Below are 17966 nucleotides of genomic sequence, written 5' to 3'. Positions count from 1 at the left end.
TGCTCAGTGTGGCCTGGTGCTTTGTGATTATGTGTCAAATGAATGAAGGAATTCATGAATGAATAATAATGAATCATGGGTATTCAGTGAATGACATTAGAATCCAAACTCACCGAATGGCAAGCCTTTCTTACAAGCCATCTTCGATGCAGCCTCACTCCCCCAGTTACCCTCACTGTCCCAGCCATGCCTGCCCTCCCCCAAGGCCTTCCAGAACCCTGGAGACCTGGCCATCCCTGCCATGAGTACCATGATGAATAATGCAGGACGTATCCAGGGAGCCAGGGCCTGGCCAGATGGGAACATACGACAAAGGCCAACCGGAAGGCCCAGCCCTGGGCTGGTTGTTTTTTTCTCTAATTTCCTAGCCCCTCCAGGCACCTTTGCTCCACAGTGACAGAGCCAGGACAGGGAAGAGACCCAGGAAGCCAGAGCTATCTGCACTGCAGCAGGGGCAGAGAAGCTGGGCCTGAGTTTAAGGAAAAGCAAGGCTGACCCACTGGTCATACTCACTCTGTCCAGCCAGGACCTCTGGAATCTGACTGGGAGGAGAGAGTGCTAGGATGCTGGGGACGAGCCCGCGTCTTGAACCCAGAGGGGAGAAACAAGCCAGAATTGTAACATCAGAAGGCATTCTGGAGGTCCTCCATTCCAGCCTCCTAGCACAGGGGTCAGTAAACTTTTCCTGTAAAGTGTCAGATAGTAGATATTTTGGACTTTTGTGGCCACATACAGTCTCTGTCCTAATATTCACCTTTGTTTTCTATTTTTACAACCCCTTTAAAATTTAAAAATTGTTCCTTGCTCTTGGGCCTCACAAAAAGAAACCGAGGGCCAGATTTGCCAACCCCTGTGTGACCAAGCCCGTGCTAGACTGCCTCTCTGATACCTCTGATAAGTGGTCCCCAGTGTCTGTGTGACAAGTACCTGCCTCCTCACCATAAACTGGAATTTAATCATCTGCAGTTGTGTGGGGTTCTTCAGCCTGAAAAGGCTGATGTAAGTTTCCACGGATACATTTTCTGAAATCAGAGTCCTGAGAAAAACGCACTGGCAGCCACCACCATTGCTGAGCCCTCGTTCCTGAGTGCCCTCCGCTGCAGCTGTTTTCCCAGTGCCCCTGGGACAATGGCACCTGAGGCCCTGTGTGTGCCAAATGGTCTACTCCAACAGCCCACAGCTCCCAACTGAGTTCAGGAGAAGGCTAGCAGTCTTCCTATGAATAGAAGAGTGTGCCTCGTTGCCGAGGATGCGGAATTTGCAAGAGGGCTTAAAACCAAGCCTCCCGTATACCCTGATAAATAACAGCTAAGCCTCACAGCTGGAGGGAATCTAAACAAAGCCCCTCTCCCAGCTGTCACTCGGATTTGAGGAGACGTAATTCAGAGGAAAAAGAAGATAAAATAGGTATTGAACTTTACAGGTCTTTATTCACCTACGTATTCTTGATAATGGGTGTCCACTCTATGTTCCTTTTAAGTCTCGACAGTTCCTTCAGGATGATCCCACAAGCCTTCTCTCACCATCTTCTTCCACCCATTCCCCCTTGCTCTTTCTCCAGCTCTCCTTCCCACCGGGGCTCTGCTCCCTGGGGCAAGCAGAAACTTTTATAAGCAGCCCCCTCTTCCCTTGGTCTGCTCCCCAGCTCTTTGCCCACCCGCTTCCATGTGCAGGGGAGAACCTGCATTCAGAGATGGGGAAGTATTCCAGCCTTGAAACTCAGTTCCAGTTCTCATGGCTCACATTTTCCCCGTGGCTTCTCAGGGTCAGTCATGACCTCCAGGATGGTTCCCAGATTGTATATGGGAGTTTACTTGCTAGTTTTCTAACAAACACCACCAATAGGTGTCCCACCTTAGGCAGGTCAGACCTGGGTTTCAACTCCCTCCCTCTCCAGACAAAAGGCTCTCAGAACCACTAGCATGACAGGGAATTCCCTGGCGGTCCAGTGGTTAGGACTCCAAGCTTCTACTACAGGGGGCACGGGTTCGATCCCTGGCCAGGGAACTAAGATCCCGAGCACTGTGGCCAGGAAGAAAAAAAAAAACCTAGGATGACAGATGGCGTATTATTTTTCCCCTCAGCGTTCAAATCACTTGACCCTACTCAAAGTGGGAGAGAATAGGAGATAAGGGAGAGTTTCTTCTAAGGCTTATCTACTACAGGAAAGGAATATAGTGGCAGGTGATGAGGATAAAAAGATAACTCCAGTGGGCACTGTTCAAACCATTTTACAATTAATCCAACTTCACAACAACCCATGACGTGTGTGCTACTATCATCTTTATGTTGCAGACAGGGAAACTGAAGCACAGGGATGTTAAGAAACTAATCCAAGGTCATACAGAGAGTGACAGAGTTGGCATGTGAACACAGCCTGGTGCCAGCCTCAGGGAAGAGTCTCCTTCAGGAGATTATGCCTGGGCAGAGACTTGAAGGTTAATTAGGGATTATATCCAAGTGAAGCAGTGAGGTGAGAGCCTTCTAGGTGAGTGAACAACATGCCCAAAGACATACAGGCAACAACTTGGCTTGAGTGCCAGACTTTCATCTCAGGTGAATGGTACTGGTTGCTGAAAGACGGACCTAAAATGAGGCCAAGTGACCCTTCAGGAAACTTCTTGTCCATTTGGAAGCTATGGGGTCAGATGTAGGCTGGAAGGAACAGAGATAGAGAAGACCTAGATCTGAGGAGATAAAAACCAGCAGGACTTGATGGTAGCAATTTGTTGGGTTCCATTTATTTACTCAGCAGATATGTAGGGAGTACCTGCTATATGTTCAGCACTATGACAGAGGAGCTATGTGTACAATGTTGAATAGCACGTTTACCATTCTTGCTCTGTGGGACTTAAGAGTCCAAGCTTGGGCCCAGAGAGGGAAAGGAAGGGATCCAGGGCTCGTTGAAGTTTCCATTAGGGCAGGTGGAGTTCCTCAAACCAAAGTGACCAATTATTGAGGGGTGCAATCACTCCAACGGGTGTTGAACAGCATCTTAATGAAGTAAAACAGAACATATCGGAGTGACTTGAACGCCCTAAGGAAAAGAACAATTTCCCCCAATTTTGTTTCTGTCATATATGTGCAAGTCTGTATTGGATCAGTACTTGCAATGTAATTCTTACTGAGGGTCAAGTTAAAAAAAGAAAAAAATAAACCTTGTGAACGTTGGGTGAAGGATGACCGCTCGCGTATAACTCTATACTCCTTGAAGGAACAATCATGCCTTACTCATTTTTTTGTTCCTATAACGTGGATAGATGAAAATGGATGGATAAATGGATGGATGGGTTATGCATGCCTATGATGGATGGATGGAGAGATAGAGGGATGGATGAAAAATGAATGGTTATTTGGGTGGGTGGATGCATGCATGCATGGTGAGTGGATGGTGAATGGAAGGATTATAAATGGAGGTAAAAAGATCCACAGGCGAAGCTGGTGCCTGCTGAAGGCAGGAAGCAAGGGGTGAATCGGTCTGAGGAAAGTTGGAAGCACCCAAGTCTTCACGCGAGATTCTTTGATCTCACCGCCACCCAACTGCGCAGTGAGCTCGATCCCGCCAGGTTGCTACAGACCACGCCCTCGAGCGCTGCAGCAGTGCAGACAGAATCCTCCCTACCACAAAGGCCTCTGGGTAGAGGGGCCGGAAGTGCACGAGAGTACCAGAGGTCAGCCACCGCAGTCCCCACCCTTTTGGGTCCATCTGGGGACGGGCTTTCCTGAGCGGCTGTTGGACCCTCTGCGTCTGGCTGATTAGAGCGCTCAGTGGCTTAAACTGATTCTCTCGCCGCCTCCACCCATTCTGACCAGGCCCTCTTTCCTGTCTGGGGCGGCTGGATGGGCTGCAGGGGTTTCCGGGGGTCGTGTCTCCGGTTTCCGGGGGAAACCATAGAGAGGTGGCCCTCCGTTCGCCCAGTCCGCCCCCTCCCGAGTGTGGGCTAATGCGCCTACGTCATTTTCGGTCACCTCTGGCGGGGTGAGGAGCGCCGGCTTCTGAGGCGGAAGCCGCCAGGTCAGGCAAACCGGAAGGGAGGCGAGAAACGTGAAGGGATCCGAGTTTTCACGCTGAGTCTCAAAGGGAGGTGGGGGCCGCAGCTGGTTCCGCCCCCACTGCCTTCCGAGGGCAGCTGTGAGTTCGGGCCTCGGGCTTTCGCGCTTAAAGCTGGGGAGAGTCTGAGAGAGGGCCGCAAGGCTTCTCTGAGGGCCCGAGTAGGCAGAGCAGGGTTGGGGACAGCTTTGGATCACCAGCGTCGCTTGGAGGCAGGCCTGCAGGTGTGTCCCCCGCTTCTCAGCTGTGAGCGGACGCATCCATACGAACCGGCAGCGCGTTAAGATGGCTGGCTATGCCGCTGCTCCCAACGCCTCGCAGACCCTTCAGGAGGAAGCGGTGTGTGCCGTCTGCCTGGATTACTTCAAGGATCCCGTATCCATCGGCTGCGGGCATAACTTCTGCCGAGGGAGTGTGACGCAGCTGTGGGGCAAGGAAGATGATAAGGAAGTCAGGGACGAAGAGGAAGGTGAATGGGAGGAGGACGGTGAGGCGGTGGGGGCCATCGGTGGATGTGGCAACTCCATTCGAGAGGTTTTATACCAGGGGAATGCTGACGAGGAGTTGTGCCAGGACCAAGAGGATGATGAACTCTGGGACGGTGACGGTGGCGTAAGGGATTGGGACAACGTGGATTATGTGTGGGACCAGGAGGAAGAAGAGGAGGATACGGACTCTTACCTGGGAGGCGTGAGACATGACCTGAGAACTGACGTCTACCCAGAAGAGGAGATATTGGAAGAATACGATGAGGACGACCAAGAGCTGTATCCTGACACTCACCCGCCTCCTCCCCCGGCCCCTGCACGGCAGTTCATCTGCCCCCAATGCCAAAAGAGCTTTACGCGTCGCAGCTTTCGTCTCAACTTGCAGCTGGCCAACACGGTCCAGATAATTCGCCAGATGTGCCCCACTCCTAATCGAGGGAGCCAGGGGAATGATCAGGGCATCTGCTCCAAACACCAAGAAGCTCTGAAACTATTCTGTGAGGTGGACAAAGAGGCCGTCTGTGTGGTGTGTCGAGAATCCAGGAGCCAAAAACAGCACAGCGTGGTGCCAATGGAGGAAGTGGTTCATGAGTACCAGGTGAGCGGCATGAGGGAATGTGGGGATTTGAAGGGAGTGGAGGAGAAACCAGGGGAGCTGGGGACTTGGCAGTTGAGCCTCTTCTTCTGTGACAGATGGGGCACAGGGTGGAGAGAGATGGGTATATGTGGACGAAGGAGACATTGGCTGAGGCTGACTGGCTTCCCCAGAGGAAACTGACAAAAGACAGTAACTGGGAGCTGACCACTGTTGTTACTCCCTTTCAATCTACCGAAGTATAAGGGGGTATAAGTGACAGACCCCCCCCCCACCCCCAGTATTTAATTTCCCTCTGATGTGAGTCCTGAGTCTATACCTGACCAAGACTCGGGGACCTTAATACATAGGAATGGAAAGCCACGGTACTTGTAGATAACAGACATTCAGGACGTCAGCACAAGCAGTATCAAAACAGAGGACTAATACTGGTTAGACCAAAAATCCAGGTGTGATTCCTGGACTAATAGAGCAACTGGACACACCCACCCTCCCAAAGTCTGGGGTCACTTTCCCACCTTCAGTAGGGCCCATTTTCCCTGTAGAGAAAGGCAGAGGGCATAAACATCTTTGATGGTTCAGAATAAACCTCTTGGCCTGATCACTTTCCTTACCGGGTATTTTATCAGAGTGGAAGAAGTTAAGGATTTAGGATCAGATGACCTAGCTCTGCAATTTACTGTCTAATCTTGGGCAAGTCTCAACCTTTTAGCTTTACTTTTCCCTTAGGCTTGTTAAGATTAAAAGAGATCATATATGTGAAAGTATTTTATAAACCATAAAGCGCTGAACAAATGTTTCTTTAGTTTGACTTTCCTCTAGTTTCCTTTCATTTCTTTGGGTTCTGATTTGGTTAATACCTTGCTTTCTAGGCCTGATCTGAGTATTAGAAAATTGTCTCAATGACAGCATGAATACTGTCAAGAAGCCTAGATGGATGTGACTCCTAGCAGTACCCAAGGAGGGAGAGGTTGCCTTCAAGTCCATAAAAGTCTTATAATCAATAGCAACTGCTCACGTCTTAGTAGTGCTTTACAGTTTATAAAATATATTTCCTCATGTTCTTCTACAGCAGTGACTTTCAAACCATAGATTTTGACCAATTAGTGGGTCTTAAAATAAATGGATTATGCCCAGCATTATTTTTAAATGAAACAGAAGAGAAAATATCAGAGTGCATGGGAGCACAGTAAGTATTGTTTTATGAAACTTTTAAATTATATGTACACAGGTGTATACTTGGTTTCAAAACACAAACAGAACACTGCCCTACAGGCATTACAAATTAGATAATATCATCACCCCCCATTTCACAGTAACTATTGGCAAGTGCACAGTTAAGACTCAAATCTTCACTACAAACCACTGCTAGTTCCATCATATTAATATGATTTAAGAATAAACCCTACTACCATGCTTTCCCCCCAGGGTAATAATTAAGTTTGCTTATAGAAGAAACTATGTCCTATATTTCTGGGTTTTGGTACATTGAAGCTGAGGAGAGGAGGTAACCTTTCATTCCTCTGCTAGGATTCTCTAGAACGGATTTTGAAACCAAAATTTTAATTGAAAGCCAATTTAGACAAGAGAAAAGAGGTGGTCTTTTCATCTGGGGAGACCAGCTAACACTCATTTGAAACCTCAGAAGTTATTTATAAAGCACCTTAGTAAGTATAAACAGCAAAACCAAGTTAAACAAATAGGAGATAATCCCTTTCAAAATATGTAATATTTTTTTAAAAAATAAAACTTATTTTCAGACATATACCAGAACTTAGGTTGATGGTGTTACCAAACATAGGAGTTACACTGAAGACGTAAAAATTATGTAGGCTATGTGTAAACTGATATTAACTGACATAGTCCTTCATTCTTTATACAGTTTATAGTTTTGTCACTTCCTTTCATTGGTAAACATGCACCTTACAGTAGCATGATTTAGAATCATAGTATACAAAACTCTCACAATAGTTAGCATTATATGGAACTTTTTTTTTTTTTTTTGCGGTACGCGGGCCTCTTACTGTTGTGGCCTTTCCCGTTGCGGAGCACAGGCTCCAGACGCGCAGGCTCAGCGTCCATGGCTCATGGGCCCAGCCGCTCTGCGGCATGTGGGATCTTCCAGGACCAGGGCACGAACACGCATCCCCTGCATCGGCAGGCGGACTCTCAACCACTGCGCCACCAGGGAAGCCCAGAACTATTTTTATATAATGGTTTATTTAATATGCTATACATTAGCCACCACATAGTTCTGGTTACGTTAAATTCTCTCTTGTCGGCTACTAATTCAACAAGATTTTAATCTTACTTTGGAGGTGATCAAGCTTTTTTAGCTTTAGGGGCTATGAGTCGGGAGTTGTTACTCACAGACTCAAGGAATAGGTCAGTGATTTTCAGGAATAGAAAAGAAAGGCATTCTCTCCCCCTCCCTTCACACATTATATCAGCATTGCAGGGTATGGGGAGAGTTATCATTTATAAAATCATATTTAGTATTATAATGTTAAAAAGAAAAAAAGATTTAATTTTTCATAATATAAGAAATAAATTGGAAAGAACTCCTTGGCTGGTGGGAATACAAAGATGGAGCAAGAATCATTCAGCGTAAGGCCTGTTGTCAGTGGGGTGTATAACTAGTTGGATACCCAGAGATGTTTGTTGTGGATATGGTGCCATTTATACTGCTATTCCTTAAAGTTTAATTTTGTATAAGAAGAGGCTTTTTAGCTCTGAAAAGTTTACTTATTTACATCTTCCATTTTGTCCATCCCATGAGTTAGAGTTCGTCTTGACTCTTCAAGCTAGAATCAGAGGATTATGAAAATAAGATCATTTAGATTGACCAAGGGCACCATTAAATGGTGTCAGGTTTTAGGCGGCAGACGGGTGTATAAAAAGAAAATGAACAAAGATTCCACTTGTTGAGGCTCAGGCATAACTGGATGTCTGTAATTGCCCTGCCACCCAGCTGCCGCTGATAAAGTCATTCATCGCTCTGCAAGAGGGACCAGATGCTTCCATCATCAGTATTCCTTGTTTTTCTGTTTTGTCCTTTGAGGTAGCTAAAGATGGCAGCCAAAAATTTTTTGAGGCTTTTATCAAGTATGGATTCATGTATTATGCAGAAGATAGGGTCAACTTCTTCAGCTGAGTTATCTGAAAGTGTTGGGCAGTGACACATGCCAAACACTGTTAAAGTTATGCCACTAAAAACAGTATTCTGCAGAGCACAATTCTCTGCAGTTTTAAGACTGGACAGTATTGGAATATTAACAGGAATCTTCAAAGGCAATGAAAGCTTACTATTAAATAGCCCTTTTAATTGCAAAGGAGAAAAAAATGGAGAAACTTGTGAAACCTTGCATTCCGAATGCTGCCACAACTTTGAGAGGAAATTGAGGAATTCCAGAATTTCTTCATCGATTTCTGCGTCTGAACTCTGAATTCATTGACTGAGCATATCAAACGTCAGGTTTTAAAAAAAACAGCTCATCCTTCTTTGCTATTAGTTGAGATGAATCTACTGATGAAGAAAATTGTGCTTTGTTTATGTTCAGAATAAGGCTTTAAAAACTGTGGATGTGCTATTTTCACTAAGCGAGCACTAAAGACAATATTTTTGAAGTTGTATGAAATGAACTTGGAAGAAAAAAATTATAGGAGTATATGTTGGTAGTGCTACAGCAATGACATGTTTTAGATATGGGTCTTTGTCAAAAATTCAAGAAAACTGGCATTCAAGATGTACTGCAGGGCTTCCCTGGTGGCGCAGTGGCTAAGAATCCGCCTGCCAATGCAGGGAACACGGGTTCGAGCCCTGGTCCAGGGAGATCCCACATGCTGCAGAGCAACTAAGCCCGTGCGCCACAACTACTGAGCCTGCGCTCTAGAGCCCATGAACCACAACTACTGAGCCCGCATGCCACAACTACTGAAGCCCGTGCGCCTAGAGCCTGTGCTCTGCAACAAGAGAAGCCACCGCAGTGAGAAACCTGCACACCACAATGAAGAAGAGTAGCCCCCGCTCACCGCAACTAGAGAAGGCCCTGCACAGCAACAAAGACCCAACACAGCCATAAATAAATAAATTTATTTTGAAAGAAAGAAAGAAAGATGTACTGCAGCAGTCACCATCAAGCATCGACTTCCATCAGTCTGCCCATAATCTACTGGAAATCTTAAGCCTTGCTGTCAGCATAACTGTTGTGAAAAATAGTACATTTGATCCCAGTTTGCCTTGGTTTTCGAAGATCTGAATGCTGTTGAGAGTGTTTTCTGTCATATACTGAGGTTCCTTGGTTGTCAAAGAACTTAGTTCAGCTGAATTTATGGACAGAACTGATTTTGGGACACCTGTGATAAAGAATCTGTACTTTAAAACTTCAAAAATTGGGCTTCCCTGGTGGCGCAGTGGTTGGGAGTCCGCCTGCCGATGCAGGGGACACGGGCTCGTGCCCTGGCCCGGGAAGATCCCACATGCCGCGGAGTGGCTGGGCCCGTGCGCCATGGACGCTGAGCCTGCGCGTCCGGAGCCTGTGCTCCGCAACGGGAGAGGCCACAACAGTGAGAGGCCCGCGTACCGCAAAAAAAAAAAAAACTTCAAAAATTAAAACTTCAAGCATAATTTAACACGTTGAGGCTTAAAATACATTGACCCTGAAATGTCAGGGGGCAAACACCAACATCACTGCTCATTACGAAATACTTTAAGTACTTGCCAAAAATCTAGCTACAGATAGCAAACTCATGCTTAAAATGTCTTAATTTTCTTGGCCAGTCTTTAGAGAATGGGATACATGAATGTTATTTCCAGGAAAGGAAGAAAGAGAGAAGGAAGGAAGGAAAGAAAAGGAAGGAAGGAAAAGGAAGGAAGGAAGGGAATCTAAAACTATTTTGGATGATGTGTTCTTGACCTTGTTCTTGAAACCTACCTGCGGTAGCTTTTGGGAAGAATGTTTCACACTGATGTTCAATCCTCACTGGAAAAACTTCAGGAGGAGTTTGTGGAACTCAAAGTCTGATTGTTTTGACTAGAAACTTTCAGACTTTAATCCATTCGTTATTCCATTTTCTCCTTATATCTTAAAAGCTATTTTTTTTTGGTATAACTAACTGTGGGAGAAAACACTGCAAGAGTGTTGTCAAAGCAGCTTGTGTTTTGTTGCATCTTCTATACCATCCAGGAAAGAAAAGTTAAGGCTTAATAGTGACATGGTTATTACATCATCTGAAAAAAATTTTGCCTTCCAAAATTACCATTGCTTTGATTAGTTTTAATCATGAAACTTAATTTTGAAATTTTAAATAACACTGAGGGAGAGAGAATGTGAGATGTTAATGTATATGGAAAGTAAAGGTGTGGGTTACAAAAACATTGAGAAAAACTGATATATATCTACATGCACCAGACGCTCATCTGCTTATTGAATGTCTTCCCTACTAGGTTCAGCTGTTGACTGCTGTATCACAAGACAGACTGTTTAAACTTGCTCCTCTCTACTCCTGTGGCTGTACCCTGCACCTCATCTTCACACAGACTTGCTACACATCTGAAATCCTGAACTCCAATTGCACCATGACCTTAGCTCTTAGCATTCTAGTGCAGTTAAACACACTCCAGTTATACCTGCCCTTCATCTTTATGGAGGTCACTGTTGCACTGACTCCTAATTTTTTTCTTTCCCAATTTATCAGACACTTGTTAGCCTCACTTACTATCCTTCTGACCCTGGACCACATGATTAGTCTTGGCACGAAGAACTGATCCATGTTGTGGTCTAGACCAGGGTTTCTCAACCTCAGCACTCTTGACATTTTGAGTGAGATAGTTCTTTGCTTTGGGGCGTGGGGGATGTCCTGTGCATTCAAGGATGCTTAGTAGCATCCGTGGACTCTACCCACTAGATGTATGGAGCACTCCTCCACCATTGTGACAACCACAAATGTCTCCAGACCTTGCCAAATGTCTTGGGGAGGGGTGGTGCGAAAGCATCCCTGGTTGAGAACCACTTGTCTAGTCTCAGGGAAAAGTGGTCAGATCTACGGACGTGCCATGACTAGCCTCACTTAGGCCCTATAGCCAGTGCCTAGCACAGGTGTTCAAAAGTGTTCAGTGGAAGAACAGCCTCACCTATCTGGAATTTTATTAAATGTAGCCTTAGCATCAGTGGATTAATTGATATGACCCCCACTTCTCCCAGCTCTTGGCATACAGGTGGCAGGGTCAACAGGCCTTTTGTAAACATTAGAGCTGTCTATATCACTGCCATCAAGGGCTAAAACAGATAAAGCAGTATATGAAATTGAGATCTAGAAACAATTAGCAAGAAAACGCAATCACTTCAGCTATTCCTTAGTTTCAGCAGGGCCATGGGGCAATTGTTTATTTTGTTTTTTTAAGTATTATACAGAACTTATAGATAAGACCAGAGCCTCTCTGTTCCTGTCAGAGTGGGAGAAGCCCTGGGCTGATACATATTATATAACATCAGCCCTTAAAGCACTTCCTTAAAATCTGAGGCTCCTCCTCAGATTGGCCATCAAACTCTGGTCCCTATGCCATCCCTTCTGAAACCTTTATAGGACCAAGAGATTCTATGCTGTTTGCCACCCCTAATCCCTGACCACCTTTGAAAGCTATCCTGTAACAGTGAAGTTAGCACAAATATTTATTGACTGATAAAATAGGATTACAAAAAGGGGGAGACAGGGACACTAGCCCTCTATACCAGCTCTAAAAGGACTTTCTGCAATGATGGAAGTGTTCTAAATCTGTGCTATGCAATATAGTAGAGGTACCACTGGCTACATATGACTTGAGCTCTTGAAACGTGGCAAGTGCAACTCAGGAACCGAATTTTTCATTGTTTTTAATTTAAATAGTCATATATGGCTAGTGGCTGTCAAATCATGTTGAACTGTACAGTTCTATACAAAAAAGGCAGGTTGAATTCTGGTCCTTCCTAGGACCTTCAGGAGTACTAAAGTCCAAAGGGAAGAAGAAAAAGGCGAAGTAAGACAACTTTCTTATCTCAGTCAGGAGAGAGATGGCTGTAAGGTGATATTTTTAGGTATAAAAGGAGAAAAGGCAGCTCTCTTTTTTTTTTAAAATCTGACCAAAATGGCCTTGAGCCGGTTACAATTGTGATCCGTGTGGATCACATGTAAGAGATGTGACAGGGGAGAACTCTAGTGAAAAGCAGCTAAAAAAACCCCCATTACCCTCTTCCCAAAAAGAGCTGGGGCTAGAACCTCAAAACAGGAGGAGTGTAAGTATAAATAAGGTTTTATTTCATGCCTGACTTTTTGAAAATGGGATGAGGGGCAGAACCTAGTGTTTAAGCAGGTAAGTAGGTTCTTCCCTTTCTCCTTTCACACTAGATCCTGACAGAAGGTGGTGAGGAGGTCTTGGAGTCCTGGAAGGGAAAGCAGTTTCCGGTGGCAGTGTTAATGAGAGAAGATGAAGTGAGAGGTTCTAAGAATAACAGGGCTGAAGAGGAGACTGTGAGAGCTAAAGGTAATGATAAATTTAACTTTTAATGATAGTGTTTGCCCACAAACCAGAGTCCTCAGAGGTACAGGATGAGAATCTGGGGCTTGGGGAAACAGCTCATCTGTGCATGTGGGAAGTATAGGAGGAGATGCCACAAGGCTCCTGTTACTAGGAGACCTGCTACTCTTCTCCCCAACTATCCGCCTTCCAAAAAGGGGGAAAATGGATACCTCAGGGATTTGAATTAGATATAGCCTTAAAGAACAGGGAGGTTCATTCCTCCATATCTATCTCACTAACTGAGGTTCATGCTTAGGCCTTCCTTGCCTTTTCTCCCATCCTAAAGGATTCAGATCCAGAGTTGGTCAGAGCCTTCTGGTTGAAAATTCCACTTGGCATCTAGCAGGGACCCTGCAAAGATAAATGGGGATCCAGGTGGCTTGCAAGAGGATCCCTGGAGGTCACACCCCCTTTTTTGTCTACCATTTCCTAGGCACATAAAATCCCTTCTCTCCCTCTGTAGCAAAGGATGGAATTTCTCAGCAGGCGCTGGCTGTTTAACCCAGGTGTGAGCAGGGAAGGGTTATGAGAGCTGAGGCCTGTCTCCTCAGCTGTCATATCTTGTAGTGAGCTAGCTAGCCTCAACGTTCCATTTCAACATAATCTCCTGACCCTGGTTCATATGAAATCCTCTTCCTGGTAAAAAGCCGAGAACAGGCACCTTGGGTCACCTTTTGTCTCTCCCTACCACCTAATGCTGCTTTAAATCCTTCAACAAGGCAAGAAGCTTGCCTTCTGCTGGCATTTCTTATAGTCCTGCCTGGAATACACCTGACCAGATCATGCCCACTTTCATAGCCTCTGATTCTGCACATCTGCTAAAGCACCCAGGCCCTGGGGAATCCCACAGTCCCTCTCGCAGGGAAGACCCAATAGAATGCCTTAGCAGCTTTCTAGGCGACTGTTAGACCTCAGATTACTGGCTAAGATGGACAAGGAATCTTTTTCAAGAGACATTAAAAAATGGCATGTGATTTCTTTGTAAGATCTGTTCCCAGCATTGATTTAATGCCACATCCCCACCTCTCACTAGGAAGAATGGAACAGAACCTATAATTACAGTCTCACATTTCCTTGTCTCCAGCCTTTTTGAACTTAATTCTTTAGGCCTCAATCATTAAATAGCTTCTGTATTCAGAACCCGAGTCTAGACCCTGGAGAAAAGGAAGCAGGGTAGAGATGGATTGGAAGAGATGGTCAACCCCTCACTCATAAGGCCTTTGGTTAAGTCCTCTGTCCTTTCCTTTGTAAGACTCTCATGATCCTCTAGGAGACCCTCCTGTCCAGCTTCTGAACTCTACTTGTTTCTAGTCTTACTCCTCCGACCTAGCCTTCACTCTGACTACAGATGCCTTTCAGTAAAATCAAGGCTAGCCAGGAGAGGGATGAGATAATCCTAAAGAGACTGTCCTGGGCTTCAGGACAAAAGCACTAGGGTTCCCTGCCCACCTTGGATTTCACTCTACTTTCCTTCTTGAAACCATCACTCCCAAACCTGTGCATGCAAACCACTTGCACACCTCGTCCCCCAAGCTGATCCCTCTGCCTGGAGCGCCCCTCCCTTTAACTACTTGCCCCTAACTCCTCAGCCTGTGAGGCTGGCCACCATGATTAGAATCTTCCTCATACCAAAGCCTCTACCAGGTGCTGGGAATGCAACATGTGAGCAGAAACAGCCTAGTCCCTGTCCTTAGGGCACTCAGAGGAGACGGTGGCAGAATTTAAATGAGACCCAACAAACACTGCACCACCACTATGACAGCATGAAATAAAGGAGCCTCACCTACATCTGAGGGTCACAGAGCGCTTCCCAGATGTTGCAACCGGAGCTGAGACCTGAAGGAAGCTTAGATTTAACTAAGAAAAGGGGGGTTAGACACGGTGGGCCTTCCAGGCAGAAGAACAGTGTGTGTTCTGTGTGGGAGAGAACGGATGAATTGGAGGAGCAAGGGAGGGCCAATGTAGTCACAGCAACAGAGCATGGGGCATGCCAGAGCCAACCACACTGAATCCGCAGGACAGTAAAATGATGAAGGGAAACCGCCTGCCCAGGGCTGGCAGTCAGCAGGCCCTCTGGTCCTGGCCACACACCTTTCCGCCGTCCCTTACCCAGCACCTACAGAAGCCCTCACCTCAGCATTCAAGGGAAGACCTCTCTCACCTTTTGAATGCTGGCAGGAGGGGATGGAGGCCTCTGCTCCCGGAGATCACGGGCCTCTGGCAAGAAGCCTAAGGGGCTCTTTCCAGCTGTGTGGGTCCTGGGGGCTCCCTTCAGAAAAGGAATAGTGAGACAGACTTCCTTAGAAGAGCCTCTCCAATTTCTTCCGTGGGATTAGTACCTTGTGTGGAATGGAGGTGGTGCCCGTCGGGACGGGAAAGATGGGGCAGCCCAGGGGCTCAGATGATTAAGTGGGTGAGACAACACTAAACTCGGGGCCAGGACCAGTTTTGCCTATAGGGCGTGGGCAGCCTGGAGAAGTGAGAAGCTGGCTTGGAGGAGAGCTGAATTTTCCCCAAAGGGCAGGTGAGAGCAGGCTTCCACCTCCCTGAGGTTGGAGAAAAGATGCCTCAGGGAGGTGGAAGGAAGAGGGCTGGAGGCCCGGCCCAACCTGGCTAGAGTAGTTAGTAGACTTCGTTGTGAAAGGCACAGCTGATTCTCAAACTATCCAGCAGCGGAGGGACATCACTCTGTGTCCCTTTTTCCCAAAGGCCAGGCTCCCTTTGCTAACTGAGAGTGAACCTACAGATTCCTACTTGAGAGGAGTGAGGAGACCAGGTGGACCCTAACCGGGCCAGGCGAGGACCTGGATGCCCAGCAGGAAGCCACGGACGCCCTTGAGGGAAGTGGGCATGGATGGGACTCAACTGCAGCTGGGGCTGGGCAGGAAAGGTTGCTCCACCACCCCCGCCCCCGCCGGAGCTACTGCCAGAGGTCCCCAGCGTCCCCAGGGTTGGGGCAAGGCCTCCTTCGGCTAAAGATTGTCTTTCAGTGGCATTATGGCCTGCTGGCCTACCCTCCAAGAAAGGATAGGCCAGGTGGTGGTTGGAGGAAAACTCTTTTAGTGGAAAGCCTGAATCCTGCAGGGTCTCTGGTCAACAGGAAATTCCACTACATCCCATTTCTCTCTCTCCTCCACTGGCATCACTGGCTTAGTCCTGGTGGGCTCCAGGGCAAAACCTGAATTCCCTCCTTGGCCCCATAGGAGGCGGCGCTGCAAGAACGTCTCAAGAGTAGAGACAAGTGTGGGGAGGAAAGGCACCTTCAAGGGTCTCGGCCCAGAGGCAGGGCAAAGAGGACTTGGGAGGGGCTGGGCAGAGGTGGGCTGGGGAACCCGGGAGGGCAGGGCTTATCTGGGAGGCTTCTGGAAAAAAGCCTATGTTACAGAAAGGTCCCATCTTTGAGCCGGTGTGAAGGACCTGGCTGGCTCCTTTTGAACCTAGTCTCCTGGTGGCCTACCTCAAGGACGCGGATTCCACAGGGGCACCCCGGGCAAAGTTCAAGAAACAGAGAGCCGAATGAGGTTTCTCGAGGGGAAAAAATGTAATAATGTGATTGAGTGATGGTGTCTTTGGAGAGTGGAGGTAGGAGGTGGAGGAGCCAGTGTTCTCGAGGGCAGAGAGGAGATGCTGGGCAACACATCCCACATTCCACACTGAGATGACAAAGAATCGCTAACCTCTCCACTGTGCTGAGCGCCCGGTAGGGCGCAGGCACGGCGGGAGTCATGGGCAGCGAGCTGGATACTGGGGTGAGTAAACGCAAGGGTCTACCACGACCACAGGAGAAACAAAACACGTGGGTGGGGGTAGAGTTCAGTGTTGGAAAAGCGACAGGATAGCCAGGTGGGGGCGCCATGGAGGCAGGTGATGTACAAGCCTGTAAGCCTTAAAGGACAGTCGTTAGGCTATGGAGGAGCCCAGCGTGGCTGCGGAGGAAGGCAGGGGTCTGCAAGGGACCAGGAGAGTAGCTGCTCTCAAGGGACGGATTCTGGCCTTCTTCGCACACTTGAGTGGCCATAACCCACAGCAGCTTTGCCATTGCCCCTTGCCTTTTTTTTCCCAAAGGCACGCGTTCTAGCACGGCTTTCCAAGGTCCTTCCCCCAGACTGCGAGGCCCTCAGTCAACTGCCCCCCACCTCCCTCTCATTGTTTTGGTCCCCACGGCCTCCAACGCTCCAGCTCTGTACTTTTGCACTGACTCTTCCCTCCGATTGGAACATTATCCCCCCATAAATTCTCTCGGCTTTCTCCAACATCTTCTTGTCTTTGTTAAAATCTCCCCCTCGAGCTCTCTCCTCTCCATCCCATCGTATGTAAACTCAAAAACCAACAAAGAAACAGGTACGTTTTATCTTGTTCACTGCTGTATTCCCAAGACCTAAAATAGGGTCTGGTACCCAAGAGGCGCTCACTAAGTTGCGTGCATTTACTCTGCCAGGCATTTTTCTGGGCGTTTTACCTATCTTAACCCATTTACTCTCCACACCATGTGAGGTAGGTACTATTATTCCCACTCTCATTTCACAGATGAGAAAATAATACATGTTACAAACAGGCATGAAATACTTGGGCACGCCTGGACCCGCAAACCGCTCACCATTCTGAGTGGTTTGGCCCGAGTACGGAGAAGTCAGAACCCGGAGGTCCTTCCTCTTGGGGCCTTTCAGTTTCTGCGAGAGCTCTCCGCGCTCTTGCCTAGGCGGGAGCGGGCTACTGTCCAGCAGCCCAAAGACTGATTTTTCCTCCATCCCCGGTTTTCCGCTCCGTAACCCATTCCTGCCTTAGTCCTGGGTGGACTAAGTCTTTCCGGGCATGGAGTTCCTCAACCAAAACCATCAGAGCATCAATCTCTTGAGGGAAGAGTTGCCCCCGCCCCCCGCGCGCAAGGAAATGTTAGGGTTTAATAGTTTACCTGAGCACAGTTTATTTTTAAAATTTAATACCGTATTTTTGACATTGCCCACCGTTACTCACAGTTGCGCCCACGAAATTACGCTCCCTCTCCGCTGCCCTCCAAGCCACCAAGCGGAAAGGGCCGGGTTCGCGCTGAGCCACGTAGGGATAGTGAAGACGCTAGGCGATCCTTACGGGAATGGGGCGTGCACTTTCTCTCTTCCGCTTCTTAGACCTCATGCCCCAACCGTGAGGAGCCTTTTTTAAATATTCGGGCGTGTTGGTTTCGGAATGTATTTGTAAGGTGTTGCCGAATTATGTTGCGCGGCGGAGGAGACTATGAGGTCTTATTTTACATCCCACCGTGCACTACACGGCGCCACC

General features: G+C 47.4%; 1 protein-coding gene and 1 long non-coding RNA gene across 2 annotated transcripts; one reads left to right on the top strand and one right to left on the bottom strand.

Annotated features, from left to right (window-relative positions):
* Positions 1 to 1410: 1410 nt before the first annotated feature.
* Positions 1411 to 17947, bottom strand: LOC117195748 (uncharacterized). The gene is made up of 2 exons (XR_004475570.2): positions 17664 to 17947; positions 1411 to 4474 (listed from the first exon to the last, which is right to left on the bottom strand). It is a non-coding gene; the product is annotated as an uncharacterized LOC117195748 (long non-coding RNA).
* TRIM52 (tripartite motif containing 52) lies at positions 4337 to 8536 on the top strand. The gene is made up of 2 exons (XM_004277643.4): positions 4337 to 5137; positions 8468 to 8536. Exons 1-2 carry the CDS (start codon positions 4337 to 4339, stop codon positions 8534 to 8536), a joined length of 870 nt encoding a protein of 289 aa, XP_004277691.1.
* Positions 17948 to 17966: the final 19 nt, after the last annotated feature.

Source organism: Orcinus orca, chromosome 3 (genome assembly GCF_937001465.1).
Source record: "Orcinus orca chromosome 3, mOrcOrc1.1, whole genome shotgun sequence".
NCBI classification, from domain to species: domain Eukaryota; kingdom Metazoa; phylum Chordata; class Mammalia; order Artiodactyla; family Delphinidae; genus Orcinus; species Orcinus orca.
Note: the sequence above shows the minus strand (reverse complement) of the source record. Positions and strands in the feature narration are given on the sequence as shown.